General features: G+C 42.2%; 1 protein-coding gene across 1 annotated transcript in view; it reads left to right on the top strand.

Moving 5' to 3' along the window:
• cped1 (cadherin-like and PC-esterase domain containing 1) overlaps positions 1–25,615 on the top strand; it is a gene marked incomplete at its 3' end in the record, with an annotated part of 199,436 nt that overhangs the window by 113,765 nt on the left and 60,056 nt on the right. The window contains 3 exon segments of the mRNA XM_084330949.1: positions 1,592–1,696; positions 3,934–4,079; positions 4,867–4,937. Coding sequence (XP_084187075.1) covers positions 1,592–1,696; positions 3,934–4,079; positions 4,867–4,937 — 322 coding nt within the window.

The following is a 25,615-nucleotide window of genomic DNA, read 5'->3' as shown; positions in this document are numbered from 1 at the left end:
TTGATCATCAATATAATGCATTTGGGGCTATAAATCACGTTCTGGAGAAAGCTGCAGAAAGAGATGAAAACATACTTATACTTTAGACCATATTTTAGTATGAATATGTGAATGAAAAGGTTTAACGTTGCTACACCAAGAACAATACATATAGGACATTGAATGGGCCCTAATAATGGCAATCTAGCAATAGAATTTAAAAAGTTATAGCCCTGCAAAGAAGGGGAACTTCTCCATGTATTGTATTTATTATTTTTATGTCTTTTAGTCTACTTTCATTCTGATTTAATTACTGGACTGTCATTATTGTTATTATTATTTCTGTTATTGTCCTGTGATTTACCGTTGATTATTACTGTTACTGTATAGTTTGTCTTGTTTCATGTAAAAAAAAAAGGGGAAAATAAAAAACATTTGTTCCAAATTTTTTTTTTTTTAAGTGTGTTTTTAGCCAGATACTCTGACTTTTACTTGAGTAAGATTTTGAGACGGTACCCATACTTTCATTTAAGTATAATTTCTGGGTACTTTTTACACCCCTGCCTAATCTCAATCTGCCCAGAGGGAAGCAACCATTGTGATTGGAGGATCAAGAAAAGAGGGCGGAGCTTGAGATTATTATTATTAAGAATTGTACTGGTAAAGGGACAGTGGCTCAGGAGGTAGAGCGGTTGTCTGGTAATCGTAAAGGTTCCCGGTTTGATTCCCACTCCTCTCTGCAGCGTGTCGAAGTGTCCTTGAGCAAGACACTTAAACCCCTAATGGCTCCCGATGAGTCGGTGTGTGAATGTGTGAGTGAACGGGTGAATTTGAGGCATAAGTTGTAAAGCGCTTTGGATAAAAGCACTATATGAATGCAGTCCATTTTATACTCTGAGTTTGTTAAGTTTACCCACATTGCATCACCCTGTGAGGTCTCCTGGCATGAAGATGAAAGCCCTAGAAACATTCCTGAACAACGTAACATTACTGTTTGTGACGCCCCTCTAAACCAGGGTGGACTAGATATGATTCTCCCTCATTTTCCCAAGAGGTTCCCTAATAGTCCATGAAAACGGGATTCAATAAATCAAAAGTGACCGCTAAAAAAGATCTGTTTGTTTACTTTGAAGTGAAACGCCGTATGGGCGGCAGAATCCATATGTCGAAGCCGCACGGCCCTACGCACTACATTTACAGTATCACTCAGCGTCTGTGCCCATTCCCGTAAACCAGACAGTGTTCATCATTATACTCTGTACGATGTGAAAACGAAAAGGAATGTCCTGACCTCAATTAGGAACAAAGTCTGGTGGATTCTGTGGTTGACCATTATTGTCAAAGGAGAACCTCATCGCTCCAAACAAAAAAGAAAGAAAAACACCAGAGATAAAGGGAAATGCATTTTGAAAGTTATACAATGGGTTTTTAATGGGTTTTCCTGAGTCCCAAGGGTCATAATACATCCTCGATTTTATTCAAATTGCAGAGGTTTACACACCACTATGTTGGCACAACTGTTCTGTATTGTTGAGGATCATTACTCTACTGTATTTTTTGTATAATCCTCATAGGCTTTTTATTATGTTTGTTTGTTTTTGTCTCTGGACAGTACGGTGGCTGTAGAGGGACATATGGTCTCTGTTTGCCGGAGGACGAGCTTCTCCTCCTCCTCCAATTTCAGAGACAGCTGAAGACACCAGGACCCTTTGAGCTGGTGAGCGTCTACGTCACATTACAGTCCAACGTGATCCAAATCAGATCCACTATGGAGTAAACCTGCACATTGTGATTTAATATGAAATACTACTACTACTACTACTACTACTACTACTACTACTACTACTACTACTACTACTACTACTACTACTACTACTACTACTACTACTACTACTACTACTACTACTACTACTACTGTTATTGCTACTACTACTACTGCTACTGCTACCACCACTAATATTAATATAATACAATACAGATAGTATAACACAACATAGCCATAACGGTGTTTGAATATCTGTGTGTGTGTGTTTAGCTATAACAGCAAACAGGGTGTGCTTTGTGAACGTAGGCCATACAAAAAATGATATACAGTTATATGCATATAAAACGCACACAACTCATCAATCGACGCTACGGAAAGTCTGTTTTTTAATTTGTTTGTCGTTTGTTTCCATTTTTCTAAATTGAGGAATTTACCCTCCAGCACTCGCAAAGATATACAATAAACGACCTCTCGACAGACTGGCGATGTTTATGAAACTCTTGGCACGTCAAGGGTAATTCTCTTTGACGCGAATCTCTCGCCCCCTTCACGATATCCACACTGAATCAATTTCTCTGGTTCGTTTCCCACCAGTCATGAGGCAGAGTGGCCTCTCCAGCTGTAGAGCAGAGTGTATATCTTCAGCAGAGCAGAGTATATCTTCTCCTGTAGCAATGATGTGTTCATACTTGTCACTGGCCGCTTATCTGACAGAAAGTTTTCAGCACCATATATTGTGTAGGTGATTTTCAAGGAATTTATACATATTGCTGGACGGTGCTGCTTAGAGCCTTCTGATGAAGAGGATGATTATGAAACTCTTGGCACGTCAGAGAGAAACTTTGACTTTCGCCACTGTTGACAGAGTCACCTGTGGAGCAACAATAACTTGGCCATGACGACAAGGTTCCTCTCTTTAGCCTTTGGCGTGGTTTATTATTCACACATCATTATGCACATGAGACCTTCTCTCTCTGTGAGAGCGACGGAGGAAGAGATCGAGGGGGAGGTAACAACTCCTTTTATACCTCTTACCTGACGTCAGCATCAATAGCTACGTCCCCTTGCGCCTATAGCACCCTCTTGTGGAAACAGTTAAGCAGTTACATGCAATCGTATATAACGCATAACCTCAACAGCCACCTTCACGAAATTCACAATTTCTTTGAGATTCAAGATTCAAGATTCAAGAGGTTTATTTGTCACATAGATACCAGGGCATAGAGTTAAATGCGGGTGGCCATGCCCCACGTTGATTGTGCAATAATACAAAATTATAAAATAGACATAATAAACAGGTAATAAAATAGACATAAAAATAGGCATGATAAAATAGACACGCTAAAGTCCTGAGATAGTGCAATACAATGTTAGCTATGGATTTAAGGCACTGTTTCCTATGTACACTACTATACAATATACAGTTTTTACTCTATATCCTTATGCTATACTTGCTATATCTAAACTATACTATACAAGAACCGCATCAGTTCTTTCCTTAAAGTGACCTTTATTTTCCTCGTTCCTTTAAAGTGTCCTTTCCATTTTGTTTAAAGTGACCGTTTGTGTGTGAGCGAATGCAGCATGTGTGTTGTGTGTGTGTATGTGTGTGCTCATGTGTACTTGTGTGTGGAGAGTTCAGTGTAGAGCAGAGCGTATCTTCGCAGTAGCCAGCAGTTCCACGCCAGTGAGAGGAAACACTGGCAAGCAGGGAGAAGACACTGCTGTGTTGGCCGCTGACAGTTTTGGAAGAAATGTATTTATTTAATTGAATGCAAGAATGAACGCTAGTATATTATAGATTACCAGAAGGGGGGGGGGGGGGGGTAAATCATACCCCCACGGTGATAAATGAACAACCAGAGGTAGACATGAATAATAGAGGTAGGGAAACCCCCGGCAAATCGCACCCTGACAGCAGATATAAAATCCATCTATAAATCTCTCTTCTGGAGATGGTTGTCGGTTTTAAAATATGACTATTGGCTGATATGGAACTGACTGCATCTATACTCATCTCTCTCTCTCCCTCTCTCTCCCCCCCCCCCCCCTCCTCTCTCTCTCTCTCTCTCTCTCTCTCTCTCTCTCTCTCTCTCTCTCTCTCTCTCTCTCTCTCTCTCTCTCTCTCTCTCTCTCTCTCTCTCTCCATCTCTCTCTCTCCATCTCTCTCTCTCCATCTCTCTCTGCAGATTTACCCCAGGGAAGCGTCTGAGGGCTGGCCCCACCAGGAGCTGTTGTCCCGGGGTTCAGACGGAGGGGAGGCCACCAGGTTCCCTGCCCTGCTGGCTCTACTCCACTCACACTACGAACAACAGAGGAACCACACTTCTTATAGGCAAGCTACACGTACACACACACACACACACACACACAAGCTAGGACACACACACACACACACAAGCTAGGACACATACACACACAAGCTAGGACACATACACACACAAGCAAGCGATACCGGAGTCTCATGGCAAGCACAGAGAGACTAAGAAGAAGCTTCTATCCCCAGGCCATCAGAATGCTAAATGACAATAACACTATGTAACAACCATCAAATGCACTCACAGCACACACATCCACACGCACACACTCACTTTAAACAAACAACTCACTGCAGCACCCACTTTACCCACTTTAGAACACCTAAATACACTTTATATTTATTGGTAAAGAATTTGCACTACAACCCATACCTCATTACACCTTACTGTAAATTTTACCTAAATTGTACCTCATCCCATTTATGCATTGTACTGTATAGTATATTATCAGCGGTGCGTTCCTGATATCAACTGTGGTTGCACGCACGCTAATGGTGCCACGTGCACGCGTGCTCCCGGCGCGTGCGCGCGCTCCCGCGCGTGCGCATAAATGTCCCCTCGCTTGAGCACAGACTACAGACAGTGCCTAATTCAAGTAAAAAAAATTCCACTTTTCTGCCTGCCGAAATGACAAAATGTCTGCCATGTCGCTCGAGAGGTTTTTACTGATGGGAACAGGATAAGCCCCTTTTTAGTCTTTTATAATAGTGGTTTACCTTTTATAAATCTACACTTGTGTGAAAAATACATTTAAAAAATAATTAAATAAATAAATATAGCATTTTCCTGTGTTTCCCCATGCAGCACTGATGAGACACAGACGTGGACCGATCAGGAATCAGGCCTGGGTACTCACGATCACCGCGGAGACAGAGGTGAGTTGCCGCTTGACCATGTTTGGCCCTCAGGCAAGTCATAGCACATTAAATTTACCGCTCGAATGCTGATCTCCTTTAAAGTCGGGGGAAAGTGAAAGTAAATAGTTCACCACAGCCAAATGTGTTATTAACCACCCAATCAATCATCATTGGATGATTAAAAAACATTAATAACTATTATAAAACCCAGCTCATATGGCTTCTGAGACCATTTCTCAGGATTGTGAGGGCATGTTCAGATCACGCTTGATTGACAGCTCCCTTTCAGTTCAAGTGCCATTTTATTTTTCCATCCAATCACTAAAATGTTTTGCTATAAACTACCAAATCTATCAAATGGACCCTACTTGGTTAGAAAACTTGACTAATCGAACTAGCAAACTAAGTTAGACCACCAAAATCTGTGTTTTTATTTAACTATAGGCTACCTCCCGGAGTTCAAGTTCAAGTTTCTTTAATAGTTGTCATACAGAAGTACAGAATACTTTTGTACAAAATGCTTCTTACTGTTGCGCTCCAGAGACTGTGCAAGACAAGATAAGTATGAAATAAAAACATAGTAAAATTAGAAGTAAAAAAAAGAGGTCACAGTGTTCAGTTTAGACATATGTACAATGTTCGATGCAGAATAGACGTAGTTACCATACAATATACAATATACAATACTGTGCAGTGTACTAATATACAATACTATATAGTGCAAGGCAGAAATGGAGAAATGGGACGAGGTGCAATTTAGGTACAATTCACAGTAGGTGTACGAGTTGTAGTGCAAATCCTTTATCAATAAATATAAAGTGTAAGTGTGTTTGTGTGATCTAAAGTGTGGAGAGTGGGTGCTGCAGTGTGTTGTTTGTTTGAGTGAGTGTGTGCGTGTGGGTGTGTGTGCTGTGTGCATTTGATGGTTGTTGCATAGTGATTATTGTTCGTTTAGCGATTATTGTTCGTTTAGCAGCCTGATGGCCTGGGGATAGAAGCTTCTTCTGAGTCTTTCTGTGCTCGCCTTAAGACTCCGGTATCGCTTGCCTGACCGCAGCAGTTCAAAGAGGCAGTTGTTCGGGTGGCTCGAGTCCTTAATAATTCTCTTAGCCTTCCCCTTGCACCGCTTGTTGTAAATGTTCTGGAGGGTGGGAAGCCCCCCTCCAATTGTGCGTTCGGCTGAACGTGTCACTCTTTGTAGTCTGCTACGGTCTTGTGCAGTGCTATTCCCAAACCAGGAGGTGATGTTGCCGGTCAGGATGCTCTCTATTGTACATGAGTAGAAGTTCCTAAGGATCTTCTGACTGACTTGTAACTTCCTTAGGCGCCTGAGGAAGTAGAGGCGTTGTCGTGCCTTCTTCACAACACTGTCAATGTGTGTGGTCCATGTCAAGTCCTCGGATATGTGGGCTCCGAGGTACTTGAAACTGTTCACTCTCTCAACCGGTGCCCCGTCGATGCTGAGGGCTGTAGTCCTTGACCCCCGACCTCCTGAAGTCCACAATCATCTCTTTTGTTTTGCTGACGTTCAGGGAGAGGCAGTTCTCCTGACACCACTGTGACAGGTTCTCTACCTCTTCCAGGTAGGCCCTTTCGTCGTTGGCAGAGATCAGGCCCACCACTACTGTGTCATCAGCAAATTTGATGATGGTGTTGTTGTTCCGCTGTGCTACGCAGTCATGTGTGTACAGGGAGTAGAGGAGGGGGCTCAGAACACAGCCCTGGGGGGCCCCTATGTTGAGCGTGATGGATGAGGAGGTGCAGTTACCGGCTCTTACCACCTGGGGTCTGCCCGTCAGGAAGTCCAAGACCCACTGGCACAGGTCATAGTTCAAGCCCAGGTCCCTGAGCTTGGCTATGAGTTTGGAGGGGACTATGGTATTGAATGCTGAGCTGTAGTCGATGAACAGCATTCTCACATAGTTCCCCTGCCTCTTGTCCAGGTGTGGAGTATGGTGCTAATTGTTTTAGCGCATACTCCAGGACATTCACACACATTGATGATGTAATACACACCACACAACCTGTATGGATTATAATAAATACATACAGTACATACCATACCTATTACCTAATCATCCAATATTACAGATATAATGGCGCGACACTTAACCCCCAATTGCTTTACAGGTTGGCTCCTTGCATGGTTGCCTCCACTGTCGGTGTGTGAATGTGTGAGTGAATGGGTGAATGTGAGGCATAAGTTGAACAAATTGCAAAGCGCTTTGTATAAAAGCGCTATATAAATGCACCATTTAACATTTAACATCCATACAAATATGCCTAAAATACAATAATAAGTATCCAATTCAGATTACCTTAGCATATTCCGTTAAGCATTTTACTTTAAAAGTACACAACAGTACACAGTACGTATATAGTTTAGATCAGGGGTGTCAAACTCATTTTCACAGAGGGCCACATCAGCATTATGGTTGCCCTCAAAGGGCCAAAGACCGTATTAATGTTAATGTAATGTAAAATAAATGTAGCTACTCATTTACATATTGTTAAACATGTTGTTTCTGTATTTATTACTTATTCAAGTTATACATATTGCATATGCATTTGCATAGATGTAAAAATATATGTTAGCTTATGTTATTTTAACAGATACTTTTTGTTTATCAGAACCCCATATTACTCCATCAATCAATGATCAAACCATTCAAGTAAATAACAAAGAAGAATATCATCAAATACAAGCTATGACATTAAGTTTGTTCAAAACATTTTTGTCACAGTCAAGAGGGGCAGAACTAACAACTGTGAGCTGCAAAGAACACGTGGGACAGATGTAGCAGATGTTACAAAAACAAATGGCTGCACACAACCTTGCAGAGGCCACTAATGGAAGATAGTTTAATTAACTTTAATGAACAGATTGCAGAATGGGTACAGTACAGTACAGCTCAATACACACAATTGTTAAGGGGATGCAGACCAGAGAAAGACTTTCGACTTGTTTACTTCAGGGTCCCCCATTTTCAATTCGTAATGAAATTGCTATTATGTGTCTGCATGAACACACAACTGTAACTGTACTCAAAAATAACAAAATAAGGGTTGTCTCAGTTCACAACTATATTGGTCAAGTTTTGGGTGGGACTTGTTTGCGTCCCTACAGCTTCTTATTCAATTGAGCGAGATGCTCGGTTATGTCACACAGCCAGTTTGCATCTGACAGTTCAGACAATATTTCTTCAACCCTTTGTTACCTATTCCGCCTGGATCTTTTTTGTATTTTGGGCTGTAAAATTGTCAAAGAATGTCTGAGGAGTAAGTGCTTTTGGCTTTTTTCCTTTGTTACTTCATCAATACCTCAGATGTTCAACATACATGTATGTGTAAGAATGTGTAATAACTAAGGCTGTCAAAGTTAAAGCTTTATTAACGCATTAACCCACAATTCTTTAACGCCGCAATTTTTTAACCCAAGATTCATGTTTAATATTTTTTTTTTTTTTTATTATTTTTTAGCAGAGCTCTTGGGGGCCACATCAAATGACGTGGCGGGCCACATTTGGCCCGCGGGCCATGAGTTTGACACCTATGGTTTAGATGATACAAGGAGCCCCCAATGTCAAATCAGATGAGTGACAGTATAACGCCATAGACCAACGATAGCTTAGCAAAGATATCAGATAAGTGACAGTTCAACAACTTGAACTGTTGTTAGTTATGGAGAAGAGGTTTGCTATTTAGGAACAACAGATTCTGAATTTCAGTTTTTTGAGGTGTAATATAAATCAAAATACATCAAGAAACACTTCTAAGACACTTCCCACATGGGAACTGGGTGGAAAGGAATCCCAACCTGAGCATGACATAAGTAGGCTCGAGCCTTCTTTGGACCCTATCTGTGGCCTGTTGTTGTTAGATTGCTCAACCGCTACACTTCACGAGGACTGGAACATCTTCGGAAACATGCGTATCCCAAGAGGAAAACCAAATTGAAAGTGACTAGTCTAGCCTCAATAACACAAACAAAATGTACAGTAATTATCCCCTATGATTTTCACCATGAAATCTCTCCCCAAACAGCGGCCCCTGTATATATTCAGTTAGTCTGCGTTTGGCCCCACAAGCGTTACGCTAACCACATCCCAGCCGCCATAACATGTTGAGCATGTTGTATCATCAATTCACCATAATATGACATGGAATAATAGATGAGAGCATGGAAATCATTTGAGAGGAAGGAGTAAAACCAGACTCGTCACTGTCGGTTGCTCTTCACTTTTCCGGCGTTGAAACATGTGCTACTTAATATTAATGGCAGCGATTGGAAAGATTACGTTGGCGTAATTGAATGTGATCTAATGTTTCCGGTGGCTTTCAGCTGCAGTGAATTACTCCGTCTGAGTCGAGCTGTTTTGCATGGGTGGTTATTTATCCAAAGTATATCAATTGTCGGGCATTGGGAGATAAGTGTTTTACAATGTGAAGACGTGCTTCCTCTTTATTCTCTAGAGCAGTGGTTCTCAACCTTTTTACACCAAGTACCACCTGAGAACGTAGCTGGCTCTCCAAGTACCACCATATGACCAACGTTAAAATACAGTCTATTCAGCTATGCACAGTTCACGCAGGAGGCACATTTATTCCTAATAACATGATTTATTGTTAACTTTTGTCAGACACAGCAACCATGTACAAAGGGGTAGCACTAGAACTAGCAAAATGCAAGGGGCATTGAGAACATAATTAACATTCTCACATAGCAAGTGAGAAAATTAAGAACAACTGTATTTCAGCAAATGTACTTCATTCAAACTCTCTCTCTCTCTCTCTCTCTCTCTCTCTCTCTCTCTCTCTCTCTCTCTCTCTCTCTCTCTCTCACATTAATAACAACTTCTCTCTCTCTCTCACATTCTCTCTCACACACAGTAAGTGAAACACACACACAGTGAGCACATTAATAACAACTTCTCTCTCACATACACACTCTCTCACACACAGTAAGTGACACACACAGTGAGAACATTAATATCTCTCTCTCTCTCACATACACACTCTCTCACACACAGTAAGGTCGCTTTCACATATAGTTTTGGTGGACTCGTGCGGTTCTGGTGGTGAAGTTGCAACATTGTTGCATTCTTCATTTGGTTCGCCTGCGTTCACATAGCAATCTGTCAGGCGCACCGAACTTTCTGAACAATGTCACGCGGTCGAAAAGGGCGCTTGTCTATTGGACAGTGGAAATGTGTGTGTGGCTGCGAGCCTGTGTGTGCGCGCGAGTGTGTGTGTGTGTCTGTGTGTGGACTGCGAGCCCTCCAGATCAGCGGAGGCGAGTTTTGACGTGGCATTGATCCATTGTTCTATTGAAGCTCATTACCACCATCCTCTTGCTAAACAACTTGTACACAATGTTGTTTTTATGAGTGCCCACAAGTAGCTGTTTTATTTGGTCTTCTGCCCATATGTGTAGGTGTGCTTGTTTTGCAGTGAATGCCGTGCGCCTCGGTAATAATATAATAAGCCGCGTTTTTTCTTCCTTCTTCCCAAGATGCACAGTTAGATATATAGATATATAGATAGATAGATAGATAGATATATAGATAGATAGATAGATAGATATATAGATAGATAGATAGATAGATAGATAGATAGATAGATAGATAGATAGATAGATAGATAGATAGAGAGATAGAGAGATAGAGAGATAGAGAGATAGATAGAGAGATAGATGCAGTGTGCTTGTTTTGCAGTGAATGCTGCGAGCAGTGGTAATAATAAGCACTTCCTATATTTGGTTCGCGTTTGGTCCGATGAAGCGAACCGAGACCTATGTTTTTGGTCGGACCAGAGTTCGGTCCGCGGACCGAGTTCGACACGCATTCACACAAACCCGAAAAACCGGACTATCGAATTCTGGTCCGATAGTCCGGACCAAACAGCAAAGTGACACACACAGTGAGAACATTTCTCTCTCTCTCTCTCTCTCACATACACACTCTCTCACACACAGTAAGTGACACACACACAGAGTGAGAACATTTCTCTCTCTCTCTCTCTCTCTCTCACATACACACTCTCTCACACACAGTAAGTGACACACACACAGAGTGAGAACATTAATAACAACTTATCTCGCTCTCACATACACTCTCTCACACACAGTAAGTGACACACACAGTGAGAACATTTCTCTCTCTCTCTCTCTCTCTCTCTCTCTCTCTCTCTCTCTCTCTCTCTCTCTTTCTCTTTCTCTCTCTCTCTCTCTCTCTCTCTCTCTCTCTCTCTCTCTCACACACAGTAAGTAACACACACAGTGAGAACATTTCTCTCTCTCTCTCACATACACACACTCTCACACACTGTAAGTAACACACACAGTGAGAACATTTCTCTCTCTCTCTCTCTCTCTCTCTCTCTCTCTCTCTCTCACATAAACACTCTCTCACACACAGTAAGTGACACACACACACACACACACACACACACACACACACACACACACACACACACACACACACACACACACAGAGTGAGAACATTAATAACAACTTATCTCGCTCTCACATACTGTACACACGCTCTCACACACAGTAAGTAACACACAGTGAGAATATTTCTCTCTCTCTCACATACACACTCTCACACACAGTAAGTGACACACACAGTGAGAACATTAATATCTCTCTCTCACATACACTCTCACTCTGTCTATTCTCTCTCCACTCTCTTGGCAACGCACTTTTAATTTGTTCAAAACCAGAGGAAACTGATGCATACTGTAGCTGTATTCCTCATCTAATTCTATCACTGTGTCATATAAAGCCCATACCGGGATTCATTTTGACGTCAATACAGCTATTTACTATAATTAATTACCTTGCCTTTTAGCTTCAAACACCTCTGTTTCCAATACTGAAGCATCTGTCTTATTTTATTTACTATACCTGTCCACGTTAAATCCCTCTCTTTACTATCATTCACCCCTATCCATATCCCCAAAATTCTTATGTGCTCCTCTGCCATTTTAAATGGGAAAACACATTTATCTATATTTAAATTACCTATACATAATAATTCCGACTTATCCACATTTATTTTAGCCCCTGATGCCCTATCATACACCCGCAGACACTCCATTATTCTATTTACACTGTCAATATTCCTTACTGTGAAGGTAATATCATCTGCATACTGGTGCACCAGACTCACCCCCCCCATTTGGTATTTTAATTCCTACAATTCCCTTTATACTTTTAACATAAGTTGCAAGTGGCTCTGCAGAAATTGTGTACAGCAAGGCTGAAAGTGGACACCCCTGCCTCACAGACCGTTCTAAAGTAAAGACATCTGTGATGCACCCATTGCACTTTACACAACTCTTTGCATCCGTATACAAAAGTTTTACCCATTTTATAATTCTTTCACCAAAACCAAAAATATTCATTGTTTTCAATAAGAACTTATGTTCCACACGATCAAAAGCTTTGTTTAGGTCTATCCCCGGACTTTTGTTGATCTGCAGGCCATGAATTGCCTCTCTCATCTCCCTCTCAGTTATTTCTCCATCACACATATTCTTATCACTTTCCTCCAGCCTAATTTTCACGGTATTTAACACAATATTTACACACTCATTATCAATCCCTTCACTTTTGTATAGTTTCATATAAAAAGACTCTACAGTATCCAAAACACCAACAAGATCATTCATTTTGTCACCTTCTTCATTTTCAATTTCTCTTATATATGTTTTCCTTTGCTTATTTTTTTCCAACCTTAAAAGAAAGAGGTACTGTACACCTCTCTCCCTCAAAAGCATATTTAGCTTTGCTCCTTATAATTGCTCCCATAAATGTTTTCCTCTCACTTGATTCCCACCTAGCCTCAAGCTCAAGGTACTTCTCTATATTGTGATCTGGATTTATTTTTATCTTCTCTTCCTCTCTTGTCAACATTTCTCTTAATTTCCATTCCTTTTTTTTTTTTTTATAATTCCGCGCTTTAGTATATCTTATACTTATTTTCTTTATATTAGCTTTCACATTACCCCACCACACACCCACATTATCTTTATATATTTGGTTTTCCTTCTCTGCACATATATATTTCTTTATCTTTCTCTGATACTCTTCCTCTTTTAGCACCCCTATATTCAAGCACCACCCCCCCCCCCCCCCCTCATCTCATCTGCACTTCTTACCCCAACTCCAAACATATAGCTGCATGGTCACTTAAATAATAGAATTTGTGCTCTATATTTAAAATGTACTTCTGTACACTTCTTTTTGCAAGGCATAAGTCTATTCTACTCTGCCTCAGTACACCCATCACCAATTGCTTTCTAGTGTATCCAATCTTACCTGCATTCTCTTCTCTCCAAACATCCACCATATCAGTTTCTGCCATTATTTTAAATAGTGCATTCTTAGAGGTGTCAAATTTAAACACCCTACTTGTTGTATCCAATCTTGTGCACATAGTATTATAATCACCAATCATTATACAATTATCACTCATGTGCACCCTCAAACCCTCAAAAAACCCTTTCCTCTCCTTTTCCGTATTTGGAGCATAAATACTACATAATTTATACGTAATATCATTAAACACAAAATCAATTATCAACACTCTCCCCTCAGTATCTTCATGTATTTTCCTTACCTTATTAACAACACCTTTTTTCAATAAGCTACCCCACACGATCTCTCTGCTCCATTACTCACATATATTTCATCATTGTATTTATTTTTTACTTCACTCATTACATTTTCTGTCCACCATGTTTCTTGTAAAACTATTATTTCTGCTTTATAGGTCATAAAAAGTTCCTTTTCTCGTCTTTTCTCGCCCACGCCCATCACGTGTCTTCGCATGAGTTCTCTTAAGCCGGTTTATATTTGACACTCAAATCCATCTCTGTTTCATCAGACAGTTCTCTCTCCCCCTCAGTAGTATCTGGGAGTGAAATAGAGCTGCCCCCCTCTGCCTCTTTCACCCTCTCCCTCTCCTCAGCGCTCCCTGCGCGCGTGAACCTCCTCTCTGTGAGTACATTCTCACCTCCTTTCGGCTCTCCTTGAAGCTCCGGGGTATCCCCCTGACTTGCTCCCTTCACTCTGCTCACCCTCGTTTTCGGCTCTTTACTCTCACCTCTCTCCTTCTGTCCAGCTGTCATCTCCTGACTGTCTCCACTGTCATGTAAGCTGGAATCACTCTCACCTTTCTCCTTCTGCTGCCCAGCTGTCATCTCCTGACTTTCTCCACTGTCCTGTAAGCTGGAAGCACTCTCACCTTTCTCCTTCTGCTGCCCAGCTGTCATCTCCTGACTTTCTCCACTGTCCTGTAAGCTGGAAGCAGTAGCGGCCGGCCGATAGAGGGTGCTGGGGCGCCGTTCCCCTGTGCGTTGGACCAGCCGCCACTGGCTGGAAGCACTCTCACCTCCCTCCTTCTGCAGTGCTGTCGCTGTGCCTCTTTCTCCCCCGCCGTCCTCCTCCATTGCTGTCTGCATCACCTCCTCCTCCTCATCACCATCATCATCACTTCCTTCCTCCTCTTCCTCTTCAGATGCCTCTCTTGATTCGTCATCTTCCTCTTCCTCGTCCTCTCCTCCATCCGTGCTCTGGTTCTCAGCCGTTTCTCCTTTGTCAGCTGACTCAGCTCCATCCTTCGCACCTGTTGCTCCGTTCTCATCAGACTCCCGTCTTTCGTCTCTTCCTCTGTTCGCCATGGCACACGTACATTGCGCGTAATTGGCCCCGCATCCCGGGCACTTCTCTCTCTGCTCGCACTCGCGTGCGTAATGTCCTTGCTTCTTGCATTAATGGCATTTAAACTCAGGACAATCCCTAGGTACATGAATGCAAATTCTACATACTCGAACTTGCTTGTCATGCACCACTCTAAAATGCTCTACTCCTTGCAAGGTGTCAAACCGTGTTGAATATGGTAATGGTTTTACCAGTTCCGTGAACTTTACTTTCACGTACCTCGTCCCATCCGCGATATCTGTGCCTGTCCATATTCTCCTTTTTATTGGCGACATCACGCTGACACCCCACTGCTCCAGTTTCTCCAGAATCTCCTTGTCAGTTATGTATACTGGCAAATTCATAAATGAAACAACCATTTCATCATTTGACAGTTCTCTTGCCATTATGCGATTATTCTTGATCTTCAAGCCATCCATTACTTTCTCCTTTGTTTTCAAACATTTCAGTGTCGGCTTGTATTTCCTAGGCGTCTTGAATCGACAGCCCAATACTACACCACACTGCGCTTTCACTGCTCTCAATAATTCCATCATCGTAATCCGATCTTCTCCTTCAATATCCACTTCGATTGTTAGTTTCTTTCTCATAGTTATTTTCCGTTCCATTATCATTTGCCCTCGTATTCCGTCCGCCGTTCAAATTGTCCGATGCCATCGTATCCAGCCAATGATAATTTCCCCCGAATAGCACAAAGCTGCTGGGGGAAACAAACACAAAATAAGAACTATTAAAACCGAAAAGAACTAACAACTCTATATTACCTAAAAAACACTAATGATCCAAAAACTCCGCTCGCACTTCGTTCCAAACAACTCTCACTTCCTGTCGCAAAAAGTGACAGCTGTCAGATGACCGCTCTACCTCCCGAGCCACTGTCGCCCCAGATCTTCACAAAGAACAAAAAGTGGCTCAGGAGGTAGAGTGGTTGTCTGTTAGTCGGAAGGTTCCTGGTTAGATTCCCGCTCCTCCCGGGCAGCATGTCAAAGTGTCCTTGTACGAATGAATGAATGAATGAATGACCTTTATTTATATAGCACCCTTCACAGCACGAATGCACAGGGTGCTTTACACTACAGCTTAACACTTTCCGTGCCACTCACGAGATTTCTCGTTTTTTTTTATAGCCACTCACAAGATTTCTCTGATTTTTTTTTTTTTTTTTTGCGATCTGAAAAATTTTTGCATCACCGAGCCTACCCGAGTATAGCCGAGCTGCGCCGTGGATCAGTGTGGAAAAAAGCGCCCCCTGTCGTCTCCCAGATGACATAAGTGATTTTGGAATGGACTCAATGAAAATGAATGGGGGAAAAAATCCGGTACTCCACATTTTCCAGTTCACTGATCCAGCCGGGGTTACCACAGTTCATTCTGGAGCCTCAGATATCCCCGCGGATCATGGAGATCTACAGTGTCGCGTTGGATCCATACACGTATCGATTTTTTCGAATGGTGATCAGGAATTGGAATATACCAGTTGGATACCATCTGATGTCAGGTAAGGACTCTATGTTATCAGTGGTAGGATAATCGGAGTAAGTTTGATGAAGTTATAAGCTGTTTTGTGAAATGTCTTCTTTCGGTTTCACTGTAAAAGTCTGTGAGGAAATCAACGGAGCGATTATCAGTGCGCGGCCGTAATGTGCTTACGTGCACGTATAATATTGATCATCTAGCGTTTATTTGAAAACGATTCATAAAAAGGCCGACGAATATCAACGTTGTGGAATATTCCACTAAAAGACGATTTTCATAGAATGCTCCAGAATGAGCTGTTTTTTATATCAAAACGGGGGCTTTTCTAACTGCTCTGAAACGGAAACGACGCGATAAAAAAACAATCTGCCTTCACAGCACTGACTGGAAAATAGTCTTTGATAATGCGATGGGCAGATTAGACACATAGCCATAATTTAAAACATAGATTAGGCGATATTAACGTTAACATTGGCGCCGATGGTGGCATTCAAGCGGTAAAACGGAAAACCAGGCGTGGCGCTCAAAGTGTTAATATAAAAACACAATAAAAACAAAATCAGAAATAAATGACAACAACAACAAACAGCAGTTAAAAACAGTGAAACCAGATAGAAAAAGTAGAATAAAAGAATTTGGATAAAATCATGAGTCACTAATTAAAACAAAAACTATAGAACAGTGAGGACAAGAAAAAAGTGCCTATGCATGACCAAAAGCCTGTCTGAACAAATGTGTTTTTAATTGTTTTTTAAAAGAGTTCTCAGAGGGGGCAATTCGCAGGTCCAGGGGGAGAGCATTCCAGAGCCTTGGTGCTGTCACCTGGAAGGCTCGATCACCCCTTGTTTTAAGCCTGGACCTGGGGACCACCAGGAGGTGCTGATCGGCAGATCTGAGTGAGCGGGTGTTGGTGTAGGGATGGATGAGTTCAGTGATGTAGATGGGGGCCTGACCGTGAAGTGCTCTGAAAGTGAAAGTGAGGACTTTGAAGTGAATTATATAGTGTACCGGGAGCCAGTGCAGGGATACCAGAATGGGAGTGATGTGGCATGATTTTTTTGACCTTGTGAGTAGCCTGGCTGCAGCATTTTGGACCATTTGTAATTTTTCTGTGGATGATTTGGTGAGACAGGTGAAAAATTAGTTGCAGTAGTCAAGCCTAGAGGAAATAAAAGCATGCACGGACAGTTCTAGTTCAGAGTGAGATATGATGGTGCGTAGTTTTGCAATGTTTCTGAGGTGAAAGAAGCAGGTGCGTGTGAGTGTTTTGACATGTTTGTCTAGGTTCATGGCCTGGTCGAAGACAACACCCAGGTTTCTCAGGTGGGGACGTATGTTGTCTTTAAGGGTACGAGCCATTTAACCCCTAATTGCTCCGGTTGAGCAGATTGGCACCTTGCATGGTGGCCGGGGTGTGACCGTGTGTGTGAATGGGTATAAAATGTGAGGAACAAATTGTAACTTTGGATAAAAGAGCTATATAAATGCACCATTTACCATTTACCCTTTACAATAGCAGATGGGTTCCAAGATTGAACTGCAGATGCTATTGCCTCAACTATTTCCAAATGTAGTGCTGCAGGGCCAACTTGAGGAACATGTTGTGTGTGTGTGTGTGTGTGTGTGTGTGTGTGTGTGTGTGTGTGTGTGTGTGTGTGTGTGTGTGTGTGTGTGTGTGTGTGTGTGTGTGTGTGTGTGTGTGTGTGTGTGTGTGTGTGTGTGTGTGTGTGTGTGTGTGTGTGTGTGTGTGTGTGTGTGTGTGTGTGTGTGTGTGTGTGTGTGTGTGTGTGTGTGTGTTTTGGTTGAGGAAATAGTGTCTGCAGTTCATTAGAGGACTGCTCTCCTCCGGGTGATGTCATCTGGGGGAGTTTCTCAGGGGGGGGGGGGGTTGCAGCCGAGCTCTCGAGACACAGAACTTCATTCGTTAAAGGAGCACTTCACCCAATCAATCATCAATCATTCGGTGAGGTGGGATTAGATGGAGTTAAAATATGTCAGGAGTGGGTCCCATTTTTTTGGGAATGTACTTAGATTACCTCTGGTGGTGGAATATCTGATTCTTTCTCATTTTAAAAAGGACATTACTTCTCTCAGCCATTGTGTGCTAGAGGGTGGTTTAGTAGACTTCCATTGGAGAAGGAGATGGCGTCTCACTATCAAGGAGGTAAAAGCCAGAACCCCTAATTGTCTGGAGGTAAACCAAAGTGCTCCTTTTAAGTTTTACGTCAGATTATCACATCCTCACAACAGAACGGTACGATTCAGGTAAACAAATCGGTGATGTGCCACTTTCAATAAATAGGTCCACTGTATCTATTTGGAATGACCGGTTGAAAAGGATCTGTGGACATCTTTCCCCCAGAGGAAGGCACTTAAGGTATTGTTTTTCTAAGAGGTAGAAGAACACACTAAGCTTCCAAAAAATATTGATTTACTATTGTATGAAAGGGCATCTGTTTCTTACAGTTCAAAAAGGCAGAGCTAGCCTTCTGTCTTGGAGTCCATTTGAACCAATATGAAAAAAAACACACAAAAAACAGCCATACTTCTATACTTTATTGGGCTGGTATTTCAGCAACACTGAGCCATCTGGCAATGGAGCATGGCATCTCCCTGAGGCCCTGACCCCTGTCAACGTTGCCTCCATGCAGTTATAACTCTTCATCTAGTGTTCTGCTTAGGGATGCTCGATATTGGCTTTTTTACCGATACCGATATACCGATATTGTCCAACTCTTAATTTCCGATACCGATATCAACCGATATCAACCGATACCGATATATGCAGGGTCCCCCCCCCCCCCCCCCCCCAAAAAAACGGAATAATTTCAGGTAATTAACATTACATATCTCTTGTTGTGGAATTAACACAACATTATGCATACTTTTGACAATAAATAAAATCAGAATTGTTCTTACTTGCTTGGGTAAATAAAGGTAATAGAAATGTAAAAAAAAATTGAAAACCGATACCGATATTTTCCGATATCACATTTTAATGCCAATATCGGACATCCCTAGTTCTGCTTGATATGAAATATTGTTATTAGGATTATTTCATAGGTCAAACATCAGCGTATCATATTGTGACAGATCTCCTTGCCCCTCCTCTGGATATGTGAAGGATGGGAGATACGTCTGTCACGGAAGGAGTAAAGTCAATTAGGTAGATGATTAGTACTGATAGAACATGTGCACACACCCAGTCCCACACACTACATTAACACTAGGTTAGATAGGAGTAAGGTGAGCGAAGTAGGAGTTGGAGTTGTGTTATTGAGAGACAGAGATTGAGTATTCAGAGTTGTGAAGGTTAGAGGTAGTGAGAGGTGAGGAGAAAGCGAGTACTTTGTGTACTGGACCCTGGACTGGCTGAGATTCCCCCTTGTACGTACTGACCCTGGACGGGACGACTACCCTGAGTATTGAACAATCCCTTTTTCTGTCTGCGAGCCTGTTTTGTGTTTTTGACCATCGGACTGTCTATGACCATTCTCTTGCTTATCAAACTGGATTTTTGCCTTAATTCAATAAATATTCTTATTGATTGATATTGCTCTTGTGTGGACCTTTTTAATTTGTTTGTATTTGAACCGTGGCGAGTCTGGTCCCCACCAGATTTGTCACAATAAATATATCTGGAGGTATCAGTGGCATTTGACATTCCCCACAATAATAAATCAATTGCAATTTACAATTTAGTCATTTAGCTAAACACTTTTATCCAAAGCGACTTACAGATTTTGAACAACATGTCACCAGGAGGGGTACCTCTCTGGCAGCTAAGGGTCAGGGGCATTGTTCGCTAAACAGTATCGAGCTTGAGTGTTACACTTTGTGCATATTATTAGTATAGACATATTAGCACATAATAATAAAAAGGTTAGAGGATTAGTCTTTTATCGATTTGTGCGGCGATGGGAAGCCAGTGCAGTTATCTGAGAGGTTGGGTAACGTGGGTAACTTTGGTAGGTTGGAGATCAGGCGGCCTCTGCGCTTTGTATGAGTTGAAGTGGTTTGGTGGCGGTAGCTGGTAGACCAGCTAGCAGTGCATTGCAGTAGTCAAGGCAAGACAGACAAACCAAAGTGTACTGCATGTGGTGTGCTGAATAGATTTTCTGTCTAATGTGTGCCTATTTAATAGTATTATAATTGATTATTTTATCATTTACATTCTGCTCCACGTGAGATACCAGCATCACAAACACTATTCAATTAAAAACTATCAAGAACAACTACAGAAGCTACAGAGATGACTTCCATTGTGGTGCTTGTGGTCCTTTTAATAATAATAATAACTTTATTTGTATAGCACTTTTCATACAGAAATTGCAGTTTAAAGTGCTCCACAACAGTAAAAAATACAGGCATAAGCGAGCATAAAAAATATAGAGAGGTAGCAAGGTAAGGTAAATCACAGTTTTTCACATTAGGATCTAGCATCTCAATAGGCTCTCTGTTTACGGTTTCATTCAGTAATAAAAATGATAAAATAGAATACACAGAGTAAAAAAAGTGCGGTTTGATTCATTTTAAAAACAAGCTAAAAATAATAAAATAGAACAGACAGTAAAATGTGTGATAAAATAGTTCAATAAAAATATAACAGAGCAGTGCTTCTTTACAAAGTTCTAACATACAACAGAGCAGTGCATTTCTCTTAACACTTTGATTTTCTTTACAAAGTACAGTTTTAAATGACCTTATAGAACAACAGAGCAGTGCATTTCTCTTAACACTTTGAGTTTCTTTACAAAGTACAGTTTTAAATGACCTTATAGAACAACAGAGCAGTGCGTCGCTCACAACTTAACAACAGAGCAGTGCATCACTCTTAACTTTTGAGTTTCTTTACAAAGTTCAGTTTTGAATTACAACAGAGCAGCACTCTTAAAATTACAGTGCATAGGAGGTAGTGAGATAAAATTTGCATAGAACCGACACATGAATTTGATAGGAAGTGTATAAAGGTAGGCAGGGTAAGAATAGTGCAGGTACAATTTGTGGATATCAATGCATTCATTTAAATGCCTGAGCAAAAGTTGTCTTTTGAAGATGTCTAGCGAGTTGGCTTCCCTGATGTTTTTGGGGTAGTTTGTTCCATAGTTTTGGGGTGTAGTTGATAAAGGCTGCATCACCGATCCTCTTTTGACTGTTTCTGGGAGCCTCTAGTAGTCCAGCAGCTGATGATCGCAGTGTTCTTGCTGGCTTGTCATTTATTAGAGTGTTGGCGATGTAGCTATGTCCCTGTCCATTTAGCGTTTTGTATGTAAGGAGAAGGACCTTGAAGTCAATTCTAAATGTTACAGGAAGCCAGTGTAAAGCAGCTAAGACTGGACTAATGGGGGAGCTCCCGTAGCTCACCGCGTATCTCGGCGCTATTTCTGCGTCGGGGACAACCGTGCTCGTCACGGATCTGGGGTACACAAGTTCGATTCCCGGACCCGCCGTATTTTCTCAGAGTGTCTTCCCCTACTCTACATTCCATTCAACCTGTTTCTGTCAGTCCTGCTTGACCTGAAAAAGCGATAAACGCTAAAAAATAAAGTTTAAAAAAAAATAAAAAAATACTGGACTAATGTGCTCTCTCCTTTTGGTTCTAGTTAGTTAGCAGTCGGGCTGCAGAGTTTTGGATTAGCTGAAGCCTCTCTGTGGTTTTCTTAGGGAGACCTGTGAAAAGTGCATTACAGTAGTCTAACCGGCTAGATATAAATGCGTGAATTCGCTTCTCAGCATAGTTTTGTTTCATAAATGGTCGTACCGTTGCTATATTTCTGAGATGAAAGAACGATGTTTTGGTCACTTTGTTAATATGATAATTGAAGTTCAGATATAACTGTAATGGTATCGTTCGCTGTTGAGCAGGAAGGTCTCATACAGACTCCATGATGCTGGGCTGTCGAGCAGGCAAACGCCTGCGCACACCAGCAACTAGGACAGAGAGACTTCGGCTCAGCTTCTTCCCCCAGGCCATCAGAGTCTTGAACACTGAACTCTCTACACACAAGCACACATGAGCACACACACAACACACACACTGTATACGCTCACACACTAGCAGTCACTTTAGCATGAACACACACACACACATGCTGCACACGCTCACACTCAACGGTCACTTTAGCATGAACACACACACATGCTGCACACGCTCACACTCAATGGTCACTTTACACAATGAAAAGGTCACTTTAAAAACAAGAACGGGAGTGGTTCTTGTATAGTAAATAGATGGATATAGCAAGATAGCATAAGGATATATAGTATAACTGTAGATTGTATAGTATAGCATTGTATAGTAGTGTACCCAGACCCAGTGCCTCATCCGTAACTAACATTGTATTGCACTATCGCAGGACCTTAGCATGTCTTTTACCATGCTTTTTGTAAACTTTATGTACATTATACCTGTTATGTCTTATTCTTATTACTTGTATTATTGCACAAATGTCTTATTCTTATTACTTGTATTATTGCACAAATGTCTTATTCTTATTACTTGTATTATTGCACAATCACTGCGGGCATGACCACCCGCATTTCACTGTATGCTTGCATGCCGTGACAAATAAAACTCTTGACTTGACTTGACTTGACTTGATAGGAGGGTCTGGGCCCACCTCATACATACAGACCGTCTCCCCGGGCCTCCTGTATAAATGATGTGTCGTTCGGCGCTGCACTTATTCTAACCCTGATTTCCGCTGAATTATTGATGGTCAGCCGGTTCAGGGTTTGCTTTGAGTGCTCCCCTGTGGCGAGGCGGAGGAGGCTGAGCTGCACCTGCTCTCATAAGATCATCACCACACACAGACGACTCAGAGCAGACTCAGAGACACCGACATCTTCCTTCCTCCTGTCTTTGTGTGTCTACGTGTGTGCATGTTTGTCTATGAAGTGTGTGTGTGTCTATGTGTGTGCATGTTTGTCTATGAAGTGTGTGTGTGTCTATGTGTGTGCATGTTTGTCTATGAAGTGTGTGTGTGTCTATGTGTGTGTGTGTGTGTGTTTCTCTACCTTTTGACAAATCTTTTGGTGTTTTTTGTGCATATAACTCAGTTATATCTCACTTCTGTTGCCATTCCTAGAGAGAGAGAGAGAGAGAGAGAGAGAGAGAGAGAGAGAGAGAGAGAGAGAGCGAGAGAGAGAGAGAGAGAGAGAGAGAGAGAGAGAGAGAGAGAGAGAGAGGATATATACTCGGAATTCTTTTTGCCGAACCACTGCTGCCTGGGCGCAGTGATTTCATCACCTCAAAAGCCCTGTTGTTTTTTGAAAACAGGCTCATTTTGTTTGTTTTTGGAAGAGGCTCATTTGCGTAGAAAGGGCAACATGTTCCGCCCATATTACCTCATTTAAATACGCGCTAATAGCACCCGACGCAATGCTGATAGAATGCAGTTACCACCTCATTTCACCCGTTGCGCCTCCTCTGTGAATAGCAAACTGTGTTTCAGAGCCAGGCAATCCCTTTGTGAATTCGCCCCTTAATGAGAAAGTGTGTCTCCGACCGTTCAGAGGGAATACATTTTTAATTTTTTTCCCCTCTTTTTCTCCGCCTGATTTTTTTCTATTTTTTCTCCCCATCCCAATTTAGTCGTTATGCCAATTCCCCCCCTCCCCTACCTGGTTGTTGTCAGTACAAGGGAACGCTGAAGTCAACCACATGCTTCCTCCGACACATGCGGAGACAGCCAGCGGCTTTCTTTTCACCTGGCAGCGAGGACTCTCATTGGTGAAGCGTAACGCGTGGGAGGTCACGCTGCCTTCACCATTTCCTGCCTTTCGCTGAGCAGGCGCCCAGACCTGTCCACAACGCCAGATCACCACCCTCGACTTCCCTCCCGGTAGGAGGGGTGGGTGGGGGACACTGTACAACTGTACAAGCAAAACTGTACATTGGAATATTGACAAAACCATACTTGGTCATTTACTGTACATTGGAGGGGGTTGGGTTACCGTTAGGACATTTACATTGCCAGTTTTGAATTGCAGTCTCCCGTAGGTGTTCTTTGAGAGTGGTTTTGAACGTGGGTAGTGATTCACATTCCTTTACAGCTTTGGGTAGGGCGTTCCACATTGATGTGGCATAATTGCTAAACGTGTTTAGTCCCTTGTTTGAGCCGAATCTGTGTTTAACATGATTTGTGGAGCTCCCTCTGGTGTTGTGATCGTGGTATTCACTGACCTTTGGGAAGTATTTTGACATGTACATGGGTACCTTGGTCGTGTAGTAGTGTATCTTGTAGACCAGGCCCATTGCAAGTTGCTGTACTCTGTCGTCTACTCTAAGTCATCCTAGGTTGTCAAAGTGGGCAGGGGTGAGGTGGGTTCTAGGAGTAAGGTCAAGCAGTAGTCTGACCAGTTTGTTTTGAGATGTTTGTAATTTTGTTTTTAGCGCCTTTGAGGTGCTTTGGTACCATGAGGTGCAAGCATAGTTGTAGTACCCTTGAATGAGTGCTCCTGCCAGAGTCTTCAGGGTATTCTTGTTTACCAGAGAGGAGATCCGGTACAAGAATCGAGTTTGTTGGTTGACTTTTTTTATTACATTGGATGCCATTTTGTCACAGGAAAGATTTGCCTCTAGGATGGAACCCAGGTAGATAATTTCTTCTTTCCTTGTGACAATATTGTCACCCACTGTAACTGAGAAGCCGTCAGTCTTGCTGAGTTTGTTATTTGAACCGAAGAGAATGGACTCTGTTTTGCCCATGTGTAATGATAGTTTGTTATCAGCGAGCCATATGCAGATTTTGCCTAGTTCCGAGCTGAGGGTTTTTTCAACCTGTAACTTGTTCTTGTCAGAGACCAGCAGGGCTGAGTCGTCCGCAAACAGGAACAAGTTGCAGTCACAAGCTGACGACATGTCATTTGCATAAATTAGGAACAGTAGCGGTCCTAGTATGCTTCCTTGTGGAACACCACAGCTCACTGGGAGGGGGGGGGGGGGGGGGGGGTAGGGTACCGTTTACCTCCACCATCTGTTCTCTCCCCTCCAGGTAGGATTGCATCCAGCTCACTGATAGACTATCAAAACCAATTGCTTTTAGCTTGTCAATCAGAATGGTGTGATTGACAGTGTCGAAGGCCTTTTGTAGGTCCAGCATGACCATGCCTCAGTATTTGCCCGCGTCCACCGCTTGTTTGATGTGGTCGTTTAAATAGAGAAGGCATGTGTCAGTGGAGTGGGATGTTCTGGAGCCAGATTTGAATTCGTAGATTCGATTTTTTTCCGCAAGGTACTTTTCGACCTGTTCGTATACTATTTTTTCCATGACTTTCGAGATGGAGGTATGGATAGAAACAGGGCGGCAGTTGCCTGGGTCTAATTTGCTGCCCTTTTTGTGCAGGGGTGTTACTCTCGCAATTTTGAAGTCCTTGGGGACGTGTCCCTGTTTAATGGAGAGGTTTATTATGTGTGTGATGACTGGGGTGATGGCGGCTGCTGAGTCTCTGAGGAATTTGGAGGGGATGTTGTCATGGCCAGTGGCCTTG

Source organism: Notolepis coatsorum (genome assembly GCF_963971535.1).
Source record: "Notolepis coatsorum genome assembly, chromosome: 15".
NCBI lineage: Eukaryota > Metazoa > Chordata > Actinopteri > Aulopiformes > Paralepididae > Notolepis > Notolepis coatsorum.
Note: the sequence above shows the minus strand (reverse complement) of the source record. Positions and strands in the feature narration are given on the sequence as shown.